The sequence below is a fragment of the Hyperoodon ampullatus genome, assembly GCF_949752795.1.
Source record: "Hyperoodon ampullatus genome assembly, chromosome: 17".
In the NCBI taxonomy this organism is placed as follows: Eukaryota; Metazoa; Chordata; class Mammalia; order Artiodactyla; family Ziphiidae; genus Hyperoodon; species Hyperoodon ampullatus.
Window position 1 is genome coordinate 46394332 of NC_136930.1, and position 13288 is coordinate 46407619.

Below are 13288 nucleotides of genomic sequence, written 5' to 3' on the forward strand. Positions count from 1 at the left end.
TAGTAAAACTTTTGTTTTGGTCTGATTTTAAAATGAAAATTTAAAAAAAAGGAGCAAAAGAAGTATTTGAATTTATCCATCAACCTGCCAGTGAATCAGTAAAATGTGAAATTGCCTAAATTCTGCTCTTTTCCTCATTCTTTTTCTTTGGTTACTTAGGAAACGAAGTCCATCAGTGTCCAGAGATCAGAATAGAAGATACGACCAAAGGGAAGAAAGAGAAGAATATTCACAGTATGCTACTTCGGACAGCGCGATGCCTAGATCTCCATCAGATTATGCCGATAGGAGGTCTCAACGTGAACCTCAGTTTTATGAAGAGTCTGATCATATAAATTATAGGGACTCCAACAGGAGAAATCATAGACATTCCAAAGAATATATTGTAGATGATGAGGATGCGGAGAGCAGAGATGAATATGAAAGACAAAGGAGAGAGGAGGAATACCAGGCACGCTATCGAAGTGATCCGAATTTGGCCCGTTATCCAGTAAAGCCACAGCCCTATGAAGAACAAATGCGTATCCATGCTGAAGTGTCACGAGCCAGGCATGAGAGAAGGCACAGTGATGTTTCTTTAGCAAATGCTGAACTGGAAGACTCCAGGCTTTCTATGCTAAGGATGGAACGACCATCAAGGCAAAGATCTGTATCTGAACGTAGAGCTGCCATGGAAAATCAGAGATCTTATTCAATGGAAAGAACTCGAGAGGCTCAGGGACCAAGTTCTTATCCACAAAGGACCACAAACCATAGTCCTCCTACCCCCCGGAGGAGTCCATTACCCATTGATAGACCAGACCTGAGGCGTACTGACTCGCTAAGGAAACAACAGCACTTAGATCCTAGCTCTGCTGTAAGGAAAACAAAACGTGAAAAAATGGAAACAATGTTAAGGAACGATTCTCTCAGTTCTGACCAGTCAGAGTCAGTGAGACCTCCACCACCAAAGCCTCATAAATCAAAGAAAGGAGGTAAAATGCGCCAGGTTTCATTGAGCAGTTCAGAGGAGGAATTAGCTTCTACACCCGAATATACAAGTTGCGATGATGTTGAGATTGAAAGTGAGAGTGTAAGTGAAAAAGGTAAGCACTATATTCTAATCACACATTTTCCTGTAATTGATTAGATAAGGGTTTTCTTTTTAGGTTGTATTTCTGAGTAGACATTTGTTAGACATTTCTACTTTTACTTTTAAGTTCTTTAATGATGCTGGTTATGTGAAGAAAATTTTAAGTTATAAAAAGTGAATTTCTTCGGTAATTCATGTAGTAGAAAAGTCTATTGACATTTTTAAGAATTGATTTTTGCTTTGTTTCTGAAAATGTTCTTGCATCACTTGATGGCATATTTAAAAACACCTATTAGCTATAGTTGTAAAAATAACATTTTTGTGTGTTTCCTTTTAAAAGGAACAATATGTTTACTATAGAACATATGAAAAATTGCTCAGTGTAAAGAATGAAATACAAGCTATCCACAATCCTTTCCCCCATATATAGCTATTGCTAACATTTTGTTGTATTTTCTTCCCTTTTTCCGATGCATGTGTATTTTACATATCTACAAAATTGGTATCATACTATATAATTTTGTATTCTGATTTTTTTCAGTTGATATCATACCATTAACTTTTCTCCAAGCCTTTAGATGTTCTTCAGAAATGTTTTAAATGGCTGCACTGATGTTCTGTCATAAGGCTGTACCACAAACTATTCATCTATCTGGGGTCATTGCAGTTGCTTCCAGTGGCTGGTATAAATAATATTATAATGGCTATCTTTATACATAATTTTTTGCCTGTTTTCTGAGTATTTCACAAATACATATTTGTGCTTTGATTCTTTTAAGCTTTTAATTCAGATTACCAACCTGCTCTCTAGAAAGATTATAACACTCCATTCTCCTGTCAGATGTGCTTGAGTTTTCATTCTTGATACACCAAATTTTTGCCATTTGAATAGACCACAAAAAATAGCATCTGTCATTTGTATTTGAATTTGATTGTGAAGATGAATGTTTTGTATGTTTATTGGTGTTTGATATATTCTTCAATGAATTGTCTTGTTCATTGCTTTTATTTCTTCTGCCCATGGTCCTGTTGGGTATTAATTAGTTTTGCTCTTATTGGTTTATAAGATTTTTTTTATGGTTAGAATTTAACCCATTTAACTGTCATCTGTTCCAAATGTATTTCCCATTTTGATGTTTAGCTACTAATTTTCTTTGGTCATTTGGAAATACTGAATTTAGTATAGCTAAGTCTTTGCATATTTGGTGATTCTTTCCCATTCCTCTTAACCCTAGAAACTCTTTATTCATCCCCAAATCAGTTGAATATTTAACTGTATACTTTCTCATGTTTTTATTATTTATTTTTTAAACTTGAACTTTTTAATCTTTCTGTAATTTATTTTGGTGAACGCCACAATACACCTGATAGATATCTAAGAAGATTAAGAGGCTAAACTAACTCAAAGTTAATTTGTAAGTGCATAGCAAGAAGGTAGATTTACAAATGGGAATAGAGGAGAGTTTTCTGTTTCTTGATAAATTGCAACATGTAAAATGTTTAAGATAGTAATTCCTTCTAGTTGCAAAAATATTTCCTTGTTAATTATGGATAAAACACTATGTTAAGCATTTACCTAGAGAAAAAGGATTGTTTTTAATGGATAACTTAATATCCAAGAAACATATCTAGTATATATCAGGGGAAAAATCTTCCAGATTTCAGTTTGTGGGATATTTGAGAGGGTGTTTAGCTAGCTGGATGAAAAATTAAAAGCAGAGTTAAATTATAGATTAGTTGTTGAAGTTAGTTTGGTAAATAGGAAACGTTAACCTTTAACTTACATTGAAGTCTCTGTTAAATTGAACTAGAATATAGTAGATGATGCCTAGATATTGCTATTTAGAATAGCCTTAAAATTTTAATGATGAAATTGGTTCAATGGATAGAAAAATACAAAGCTTTGTGAAGGACATATTGCTATTAATTGGTAAGAGGCAATTAATACCCTAATGGTGTTACAAATGTTTTACAAACCAATTTTATTTGACTTATAAAAGCATTGAAATAGCAGGAAAGTTGGGTCTATTTCAGTATATTGAGAAGTATACAGTGGATTCATTCATTCATTCATTCTTTATATCATTCAACTAAAATATATTAAATATCAATAATTATAGTACCAGAGTATGAAACATGAACTATGAAAGCATTTCCTATCACCCTAGAATTGCAGCTTTGTGGAACAGGAGTAAGAACTGTGCTGAAAATTTGACTGCATTTATGCTAGCTGACTCATCCAAGAAAATTGTACGTAGGATGGACTTTTGTTTTTGTTAGCTTGAACTTGGAGCTGTCTGTCTGTTTTCCTTTCTAGGATGTATCCATGAGAAGGGCTTCTTGAGGAATTACTTGGGGGAGATATGGGGAGATGTGTTTCAAAGCAAAAGGGCAGCTCAGATTATTGCCGTCCTTAACCCCATTCTCCCTGGTACTGCTTATCTGCCTCTTTTTGTAGGGTTTAGGTTGGTAAAGAGCTCTTTCAGGAGCAAATAAAGTCAGCCTGACAAAATAAGCATGGAATCCTAGAGTGCAAGAATGTTGTTAACTCTTTCAACAGAGGATCTAATGAAGTATAAGTGAATGTTTCATTTCATAGGGATCTAAGATGCTCCTGATACTTTTGTCCAAATCTTGAAATATATAATTACCTTAATTTGTGGAATGGATTGTTGAATAAAATAGTAAGATCATGAAAACTGTGAACTTTAATGAATGATCAAGATGATAAGAAAAGTTAGACTGTATGTAAGATGAAGGACATCAAAAAAAGGAAACTAAAAGAGAATAAAAGGGTGCTAAAATTCTAGGTTTAGAATAAATGAGTATAAATGGAATACATTTCAGTCTCTTCAAACCAAATGCATTTTAGATATGATTATATATGTAGAACCTAGAAAAATGGTACAGATGAACCGGTTTGCAGGGCAGAAATAGAGACACAGATGTAGAGAACAAACGTATGGACACCAAGGGGGGAAAGTGGCGGGGTGGTGGTGGTGGTGGTGGGATGCATTGGGAGATTGGAATTGACATGTATACACTGATGTGTATAAAATGGATAACTAATAAGAACCTGCTGTATAAAAAATAAATAAAATAAAATTCAAAAATTAAAAAAATAGATATGATTATATCTTACACAGTAGTACACATATTCAGAATGTGTGTGCATGCATGAATGTGCACACAATGTTCAGAGTCAGCAGTTCAATCGAGTTTAAATTTCTTTCTTACAGATGACTGTAAAAGCCACTTTATATCAGCATATCCTACTCTATACATGTTGAGAATTTTTTAAAGAAAAAAATTTATTTCCCATGGGACCATTGCCCTTTGCTTTGTTATTAAGGATACCTAAGTTTTGATTAACCTAGAATTTGGGCCTCACATCCTATTCTTGAGATAGTAGAGGGGGCAAGTCTCCAAATTTTACTGAGGAAACAGGAAGTATGTGTTTCTAATTTTAAACTTTATGTATTTTTTCAAAGAAATAATAAGTGACAATAAATTATATATTTTTATTTATTTGATTCAGCAAATTTAAGGAGCCAGTTCCAGCCACTAAGCTAGGTACTTGGATCCTGTGGTATAAAAGACATGTGCCTATTTTTGTTTTGCTTTAATCTGGGAAGTTTTAAAATTTCACCTTTATTTTTGGAGAATAATTTCTTTGGATATAGAATTCTTGGTTGAAAGAGTTTTTCCCCCTCTCTCAGTACTTTGCATATGTCATTGCAGTTTTTTCTGGTGATAAGAGGCTTACCTTCCTATGGGTCGCTGCTGTGTCTGCATAGTCTAATTGCCAGCTAGAGATTTGGACAGAAATTGTGCTCAAATATTCTCAGCTTTTAAGGCTTTCACCCTCTGCTAATCAATCTGTGTATACTGTTGGGGACACATTTGGAGTTCAGCCAGTTTTCAAGTCACTTGCTTGGATTTTACTTTCTACCGGAATATCGCAGGATCTACCCTGAACATGGTATAATTTCCTAGTCAGTATGATATGTGTGGAGAGTTTATCAGGTTTTCTTTCTGTGGATCTCTCATTTCCAGGGCTTCCCTGTCAAATTCTGGCTGGTCTGCTATTCACCGTATGTGCGACTGCAGTCTGAGGCTAGCTAAGCTGCTGGTTCTCTCTTTGTTTCCTACTGGGTTTGCTTCTTCTAGCTGACAGAGCCATGGGTTTTCACCCCACCCCAAGGCAAGTAGCAAAGCTGCTGGTTTTCCCAACCAGACTTGTGCTGCTGAAACTATTGATCCTTTATGTATGTATACCAGAAGGGGGCTGTGGGAGCAGCTCCAGGTAAGAAGGTAACAGACTTCTGTTGTTATTTTCTGAAACTCTAGCATTTTTCTCAATGTTTTAATGTGGCTTTGTTTTATTTCCACAGCCATGCAATTGTTGTTTTTGTCAGTTTCATCCAGGCTTCTGCTTGTTTTTTTGTACCGAGAACTAGTTGACACTTCAAGCCACTGAGCCATAAGTTCTTCCTTTATCATGATTTTTTGAGTCTGGAACTCAGGCAGGGTTCAGTTGCGTAATTTTCTTCTTCATAGAGTGTTATGTGGAATATAGTAAAAAATACTGTAATAATTTTGTATGGTGACAGATGGTAATGAGACTTACTGTGTTGATCATTTTATAATATATAAAAATATTGAATCACTATGTTGTACACCTGACACTAATACAATATTGCAAGTCAATTATACTTCAATAAAATATAAAATGAAATAAAACAGGGATGTAATGTGTTAAGTAAAAAATAAGGATGCAGGATGATGCATCCTTATTTTTTATTTAATCTTTACCAGTTGGGGAGGGTATTTTCAGAGGTTTCCAGTTGGCCCATTACGATAGTTTTTGTTTATTTGTTTGTTTTTTAGGCCGCACCATGCGGCATGCAGGATCTTAGTTCCCCGACCAGGGATCGAACCCGTGCTCCCAGCAGTGGAAGTGTGGAGTCCTAACCACTGGACCACCAGGGAAGTCCACATTATGATAGTCCTTAATCCCACAGGCCAAGGAATATTAGTTCTTCCAAATGCCAAATCTGTCTGTTTGGGGACTGCTGTAATTACCACTGTTAGAACTTGATAAATTAGTAACAACACCTGTGAGGGAATAAGGGTGGAAAGACTTTGAAGAGGAAGTTAAATTGTGAACAGATACCTCAACCAATCCCACAGGAGTTTGAAGCTGGTGTAGATCTTCAGAGATGACCTAACTGAGGCAGGGGCCAGGAGGGCTCCATATGGCTGCCCCCTGGGGAGGGAGTATAACTTCTTTGGTAAAGGACTCAGCTATGAGCACTGAGCATGCAACACTTGGGGGCAGCTTGAGGAATGAGTGCAGTTCTGAGGGGTTCATACGGGTGGTATACAACAACATCCACTAAGATTTTGTTCTGAGTATTGTCCCCTTGTGTTTACAAGAGGGATATAACAATTTTAAGCATCCTGTACTCAAATACCCTTTTGAAACTGAGAGAAACTTTTCTAGAAGCCTCCTCTGTATACTTCTTCATGGGTTTTTTGGGCCATAATTGTTACTCATGCCAGTTCCTAACTAATCACTGGCAATGGAGTTAGAATTATCAAGATTGGCTAAGAGTTCACAGTTCTAAGGGGATAGGAAGTAATTGTTGGGTAGAGAACCAATTATGCCTGCCAAAAGTATTCATTGTAAGGGTTATAATAGTGCAAAACTGGAGAAAACTTAACTGTACAAAAATAATGGGCTGGAGCTGGTTGATACCAACTTGTGAGAATCAGTTGTGTGCATCTCTTCCCAATTCTGCATTCAGTGACATACTGTTGGTAGTTCAAAATTGGCGTAAGTGAAAGTATTTGCACTATGGAAGTAGGCAAATATTACAAAACAGGTTGTTAAAAATTAGTTACCATATCACTAAAATCTGTTTGAAGTTTTGATAATTATGGAGGCTATGGTAGCAAGGAAAATTATCCAGGCTATAATGTAAACTTACTTTAGAAGCTGAATTAAAAGTTATATCTGCTATGTTAAAATGAGATATGCATATAGAACTAGAAAGAAATAAGGATAACTTAGAAGTTTGGGGGGCAACAGTTTGTAAAAAAATTTTTTAAGTAGAATTTCATTAGTATGGCTATAATGTTTATGTAATAATGAAAAAAAGGAAACTGTTAACTAAGTTGTCTTACTGTATTCCATCTTTAGTGATCATCCACCATGCACTCTCAGAGTACAAATCAAAAAATATTGTGAATATAATCTTATGCATTAGGTAGGTCATGCTTAATGCCTAAAAAATGTGAAAAAAACCCTTTATTTACTTTATAACAACATTCATTTCCCCATAACATTTTCCTCACAACACCATCAAATTTTCTAGGGTGTTGACTTTTTTTATGCTTTATGCTTCATCTTTATATTTGCATTAAAATTCAAATAAAATTAAACTAGTCATTCATTAACTATCTCCTTTTGATATGCATGCCTTACCCAGATCACATAGCCTTCCAGAATCTTTACAAGCTGGAAATAAGCATTTAACATGTAACAGTCCTTTCAGGAAATTTCTCAAGACTAACATTTTAATGGAGTCTAATAGGACAATTCATTACTTGAGAAAACTTCTGACAGGCTACTTAAGTGATTACTATATCCAATAGATGCAAAACATTTTTTTAAAATGTTGATATCAAAATATAGCAAGCAGTCTCCTAGTTGATTTATCTTTATTTTCTGTCATATGCAATGCTACTCTGCACAGAAGAGGGATTCCATTATAGTGTAGAATGGCCACTAGCACAAAATAAAAATTTCAGAAGAAAACTTTTCATCTCCAAAATGTCAGTAACAATAATGAATTAAGATCTCTCATTCAAATATTTATTTGCAAATATTATATAAAATAATAAATGCTTTTTAAGGTATGCTGTATAAAATTTTTCCCTTTTCTGCTTATTTATTAAAAACTGAAATGAATGCGTTTGTGGTGTTGATATTACCAAACTGCTATATTGGAATACATTTATTTGTAGTGAAAATGTGTACCATCTTTAAATAAGACAACTTTGATTTTGAATTACAGGCCAGGCAAGTATATTCAAATGTAGGTATCAATAGCATATTCTGACCATTGGTTAACTTCTGTTGATTGAGAAGTTTGACATTCACTTTGACAGATTTATTTGAATGAAGTAGTAAACAAAAGTAAACTAAATGCTGGCTAAATAGTCTTCATCTAATTTATTTTGAGACAACTGCAGTTGTTTCTGTGATACAATTATACTTAGCTATATTTGGAAAAATTACTTGTCATTGCACTTTGCTTCTTTTATTACCCTTTTGCTGAGCTGGTTCATATGCCCCCACCACATGCTCTGTCTCCCTCTTTTTCTCTGTATCTCTCTGCTTCCCACTGAGGCTTTCCTGTTCCCCATCTCTTTCTCTTTTGCTCCTCTGTTGTGTACCCTCACTTCATGCACTTGACACTTTTGTGTGGTGCCTTCAGTCAAGATTTGTTATATTTCAGGTAGTCTCATAAATTGTGTGTCCTTTTCTTTTAATCCAACCCCCCTTTATAATATAAATCTATTTTGTTTAAATCACACATCGAGGAACAGATTCTATTAATTAAATACTTCTAATGCTAGAAAATTAGAAGGGCTAGTGTAGGTACTTTTCGTTTAATAGTAGGCTACCTTGAGAACTCACAGAAAAGGAAAATATGTTGTACAACCAAATGCCCATTCCCTTCACCCCCTCCCCTGCAGATTCCCTTTTGGTAGACTTTATATGAAATTAAGATTGTATTTAAGTGTGAATTTCCCCATGACACAAGACTTTTAATATCAGCTTGATTACAGCACACAATTTTAATTATATTAGGTAACTAGTATTAGAAGTACATAATGCCACCATTCTGTGTTTGAATTTATATGTTATTTATTAATAATAGCCTTGACTGCTTTAGGTGTTGGAAAGCTTTTAAATTTGTTCAGAAAAAAAGTATAACATAGCTATTTAGTTTTATGAATTATAACTGATAGAGCCCATTAAAACTCATTGTCTTATTATGAAAATATATTGATTTAGGAAAGCATGCTTAACATTTGCTAATATTTTTTCCTGTTTTTATTCTATTTTGTAGTGGTTTCCAGTAGTTAAAAATTGTATAAACATGATTTTTAAAATATTTGTAAGAGTGAAGACCCAAATCAAATGATTGATATTCAAATTATAAATGCCAAGTAAAGATTAGCAGAAGAGAAATGGAAATTAGAATTAATTAATAATGCAAAGTCATTAAAGAGAAATAACTGTTAGGTTTCAGATATGATGAGTTTGATAAGAATCTAGCTTAACTGATGAAACGTGGTGATGTGAAAGAAAGCATATTTCTGCTTGAACTTCCATAAAATACAGATTATAATACCAATATTTTCTCAAACCTCACTCTCAAATTCTGTTTAATACAGTTTAATTCAGTAGGAAAAAAATGTATTTCATGCCTATTGTGTGCCTGATGCTGTGCTAAGTGTTATGTGTAAGATGAGTACAGCGTGATCTCTGCTTGAGAGAAGCATGTAAGCAAACAAGAGGAATACAATATGTTAGATATGAAATAATTTAATAAGAGACAGAGATGTAATTTAGAGAAGGTATTGATAATTCTACCTTGACTTATCAGGAAGGACTTTACAGAGGAGTTGCTATGTGTATTGAGTTTTGAAGGTTGAATAGAATTTTCCAGGAGAAAAAGCAGGTATTGGATGGAGATAGGTGGTCATTCTACACATTGGAGTATAACAATTATGTCAGTAAGAACAGTTTTTATGGAGTACTGACTGTTTGCCAGACACTGCTTGACATTTGAGGGGGGCAAAGATGAAGAAAGACATTTCCTTTCCTTAAGAAATTAATAAGCCTTTAAGGAGCTAATGTGGTTGATAGGTTTATTAATTATCCTTTTCTAGAGAGAAGCAATGTGGTATATTAGACCGATGGGTTGAAAACACAAACCAGGTTCTTTTCAAGGCTTTGCCAGTGATATCATTGTAATCTTAGGAAGGTTATTTAACTTTCTGGTCTTTAATTTCCTCTCAAAAATAAAGAAAATAGACTCAATGTGTTAAAAACTATGGCAATGGAGCACCAGATTTCTTTTTCTTTGTTTTGAGTTTTATTTTATTTATTTTTTATACAGCAGTTTCTTATTAGTTATCTTTTATACATATTAGTGTATACATGTCAATCTCAGTCCCCCAATTCATCCCACCACCACCACCACCACCCGCCTTCAGCTTTCCCCCCTTGGTGTCCATACATTTTTTCTCTACATCTGTGTCTCTATTTCTGCCCTGCAAACTGGTTCATCTGTACCATTTTTCTAGGTTCCATATATATGCGTTAATATACGATATTTGTTTTTCTCTTTCTGACTTACTTCACTCTGTATGACAGTCTCTAGATCCATCCACCTCACTACAAATAACTCAATTTTGTTCCCTTTTATGGCTGAGTAATATCCCATTATATATATGTACCACATCTTCTTTATCCATTTGTCTGTCGATGGGCATTTAGGTTGCTTCCATGACCTGACTATTGTAAATAGTGCTGCAATGAACATTGGGGTGCATGTGTCTTTTTGAATTATGGTTTTCTCTGGGTATATGCCCAGTAGTGGGATTGCTGGGTCATATGATAATTCTATTTTTAGTTTTTTAAGGAATCTCCATACTGTTCTCCATAGTGTCTGTATCAATTTACATTCTCACCAACAGTGCAAGAGGGTTCCCTTTTCTCCACACCCTCTCCAGCATTTGTTGTTTGTAGATTTTCTGATGATGCTCATTCTAACTGGTGTGAGGTGATACCTCACTATAGTTTTTTTTTTTTTTTTTTTGCTGTACGCGGGCCTCTCACTGTTGTGGCCTCTCCCATTGTGGAGCACAGGCTCCGGACGCGCAGGCCCAGCGGCCATGGCCCACGGGCCCAACCGCTCTGCGGCATGTGGGATCTTCCTGGACTGGGGCACAAACCCATGTCCCCTGCATCGGCAGGTGGACTCTGAACCACTGTGCCACCAGGGAAGCCCCCTCATTGTAGTTTTGATTTGCATTTCTCTAATAATTAGTGATGTTGAGCAGCTATTCATGTGCTTCTTGGCCACCTGTATGTCTTCTTTGGAGAAATGTCTATTTAGGTCTTCTGCCCATTTTTTGATTGGGTTGTTTGTTTATTTAATATTGAGCTGCATGAGCTGTTTATATATTTTGGAGATTAATCCTTTGTCCGTTGATTCATTTGCAAATGTTTTCTCCCATTCTGAGGGTTGTCTTTTTGTCTTGTTTGTAGTTTCTATTGCTGTGCAAAGCTTTTAAGTTTCATTAAGTCCCATTTGTTTATTTTTGTTTTTATTTCTATTCCTCTAGGAGGTGGATCAAAAAAAAGAACTTGCTGTGATTTACGTCAAAGAGTGTTCTTCCTATTTTTTCTTCTAAGAGTTTTATAGTGTCTGGTCTTACATTTAGGTCTTTAATCCATTTTGAGTTTATTTTTGTGTATGGTGTTAGGGAGTGTTCTAATTTCATTCTTTTATATGTAGCTGTCCAGTTTTCCCAGCACCAATTATTGCAGAGACTGTCTTTCCTCCATTGTATATCCTTACCTCCTTTGTCATAGATTAGTTTTGACCATAGGTGCGTGGGTTTATCTTTGGGCTTTCTATCCTGTTTCATTGTTCTATATTTCTGTTTTTGTGCCAGTACCATATTGTCTTGATTACCGTAGCTTTGTAGTATAGTCTGAAGTCAGGGAGTCTGATTTCTCCAGCTCAGTTTTTTTCCCTCAAGACTGCTTTGGCTATTCAGGGTCTTCTGTGTCTCTGTACAAATTTTAAGATTTTTTGTTCTTGTTCTGTAAAAAATGCCACTGGTAATTTGATAGGGATTGCATTGAATCTGTAGATTGCTTTGGGTAGTATCGACATTTTCACAATATTGATTCTTCCAATCCAACAGCATGGTATATCTCTCCATTTGTATCATCTTTAATTTCTTTCATCAGTGTCTTACAGTTTTCTGAGTACAGGTCTTTTACCTCCTTAGGTAGGTTTATTCCTAGGTATTTTATTCTTTTTGTTGCAATAGTGAATGGGATTGTTTCCTTAATTTCTCTTTCTGATCTTTCGTTGTTAGTGTATAGGAATGCAAGAGATTTCTGTGCATTAATTTTGTATCCTGCAACTTTACCAAATTCATTGATTAGCTCTAGTAGTTTTCTGGTGGCATCTTTAGGATTCTCTATGTATAGTATCATGTCATCTGCAAACAGTGACTGTTTAACTTCTTTTCCAACTTATATTCCTTTTATTTCTTTTTCTTCACTGATTGCTGTGGCTAGGACTTCCAAAGCTTTGTTGAATAATAGTGGTGAGAGTGGACATTCTTGTCCTTTTCCTGATCTTAGAGGAAATGCTTTCAGTTTTTCACCATTGAGAATGATGTTTGCTGTGGGTTTGTCATATATGGCCTTTATTATGTTGAGGTAGGTTCCCTCTGTGCCCACTTTCTGGAGAGTTTTTATCATAAATGTGTGTTGAATTTTGTCAAAAGCTTTTTCTGAATCTATTGAGATGATCATATGGTCTTTCTTCTTCAATTTGTTAATATGGTGTATCACAATGATTGATTTACGTATATTGAAGAATCCTTGCATCCCTGGGATAAGTCCCACTTGATCGTGGTGTGTGATCCTTTTAATGTGTTGTTGGATTCTGTTTGCAAATATTTTGTTGGGGATTTTTGCATCTATATTCATCGGTGATATTGGTCTGTAACTTACAATGGACACCGCAGAAATACAAAGCATCATAAGATACTACTACAGGCAACTCTATGCCAATAAAATGGACAACCTGGAAGAAACGGATAAATTCTTAGAAAGGTATAACCTTCCAAGACTGAACCAGGAAGAAATAGGAAATGTGAATAAATGAATCACAAGTAATGAAATTGAAATTGTGATTAAAAATATTCCAACAAACAAAAGTCCAGGACCACATGGCTTCACAGGTGAAATCTATCAAACATTTACAGAAGAGCTAACACCCATCCTTCTCAAACTCTTTCAAACAATTGCAGAGGAAGGAACACTCCCAAACTCATTCTATGAGGCCACCATCACCCTGATACCAAAACCAGAACACCAGATTTCTG

At 35.1% G+C, this 13288-nt stretch overlaps 1 protein-coding gene across 28 annotated transcripts in view; it reads left to right on the forward strand.

Annotated features, from left to right (window-relative positions):
- Positions 1–13288, forward strand: part of RIMS2 (regulating synaptic membrane exocytosis 2) — a gene marked incomplete at both ends in the record, with an annotated part of 562776 nt that overhangs the window by 270322 nt on the left and 279166 nt on the right. For all 28 annotated transcript variants that reach the window (XM_079722698.1, XM_079722697.1, XM_079722700.1 and 25 more), the window contains one exon: positions 160–1085. In XM_079722698.1, the coding sequence (XP_079578824.1) occupies positions 160–1085 (926 nt within the window). The remainder of the gene's footprint in view (positions 1–159; positions 1086–13288) is intronic.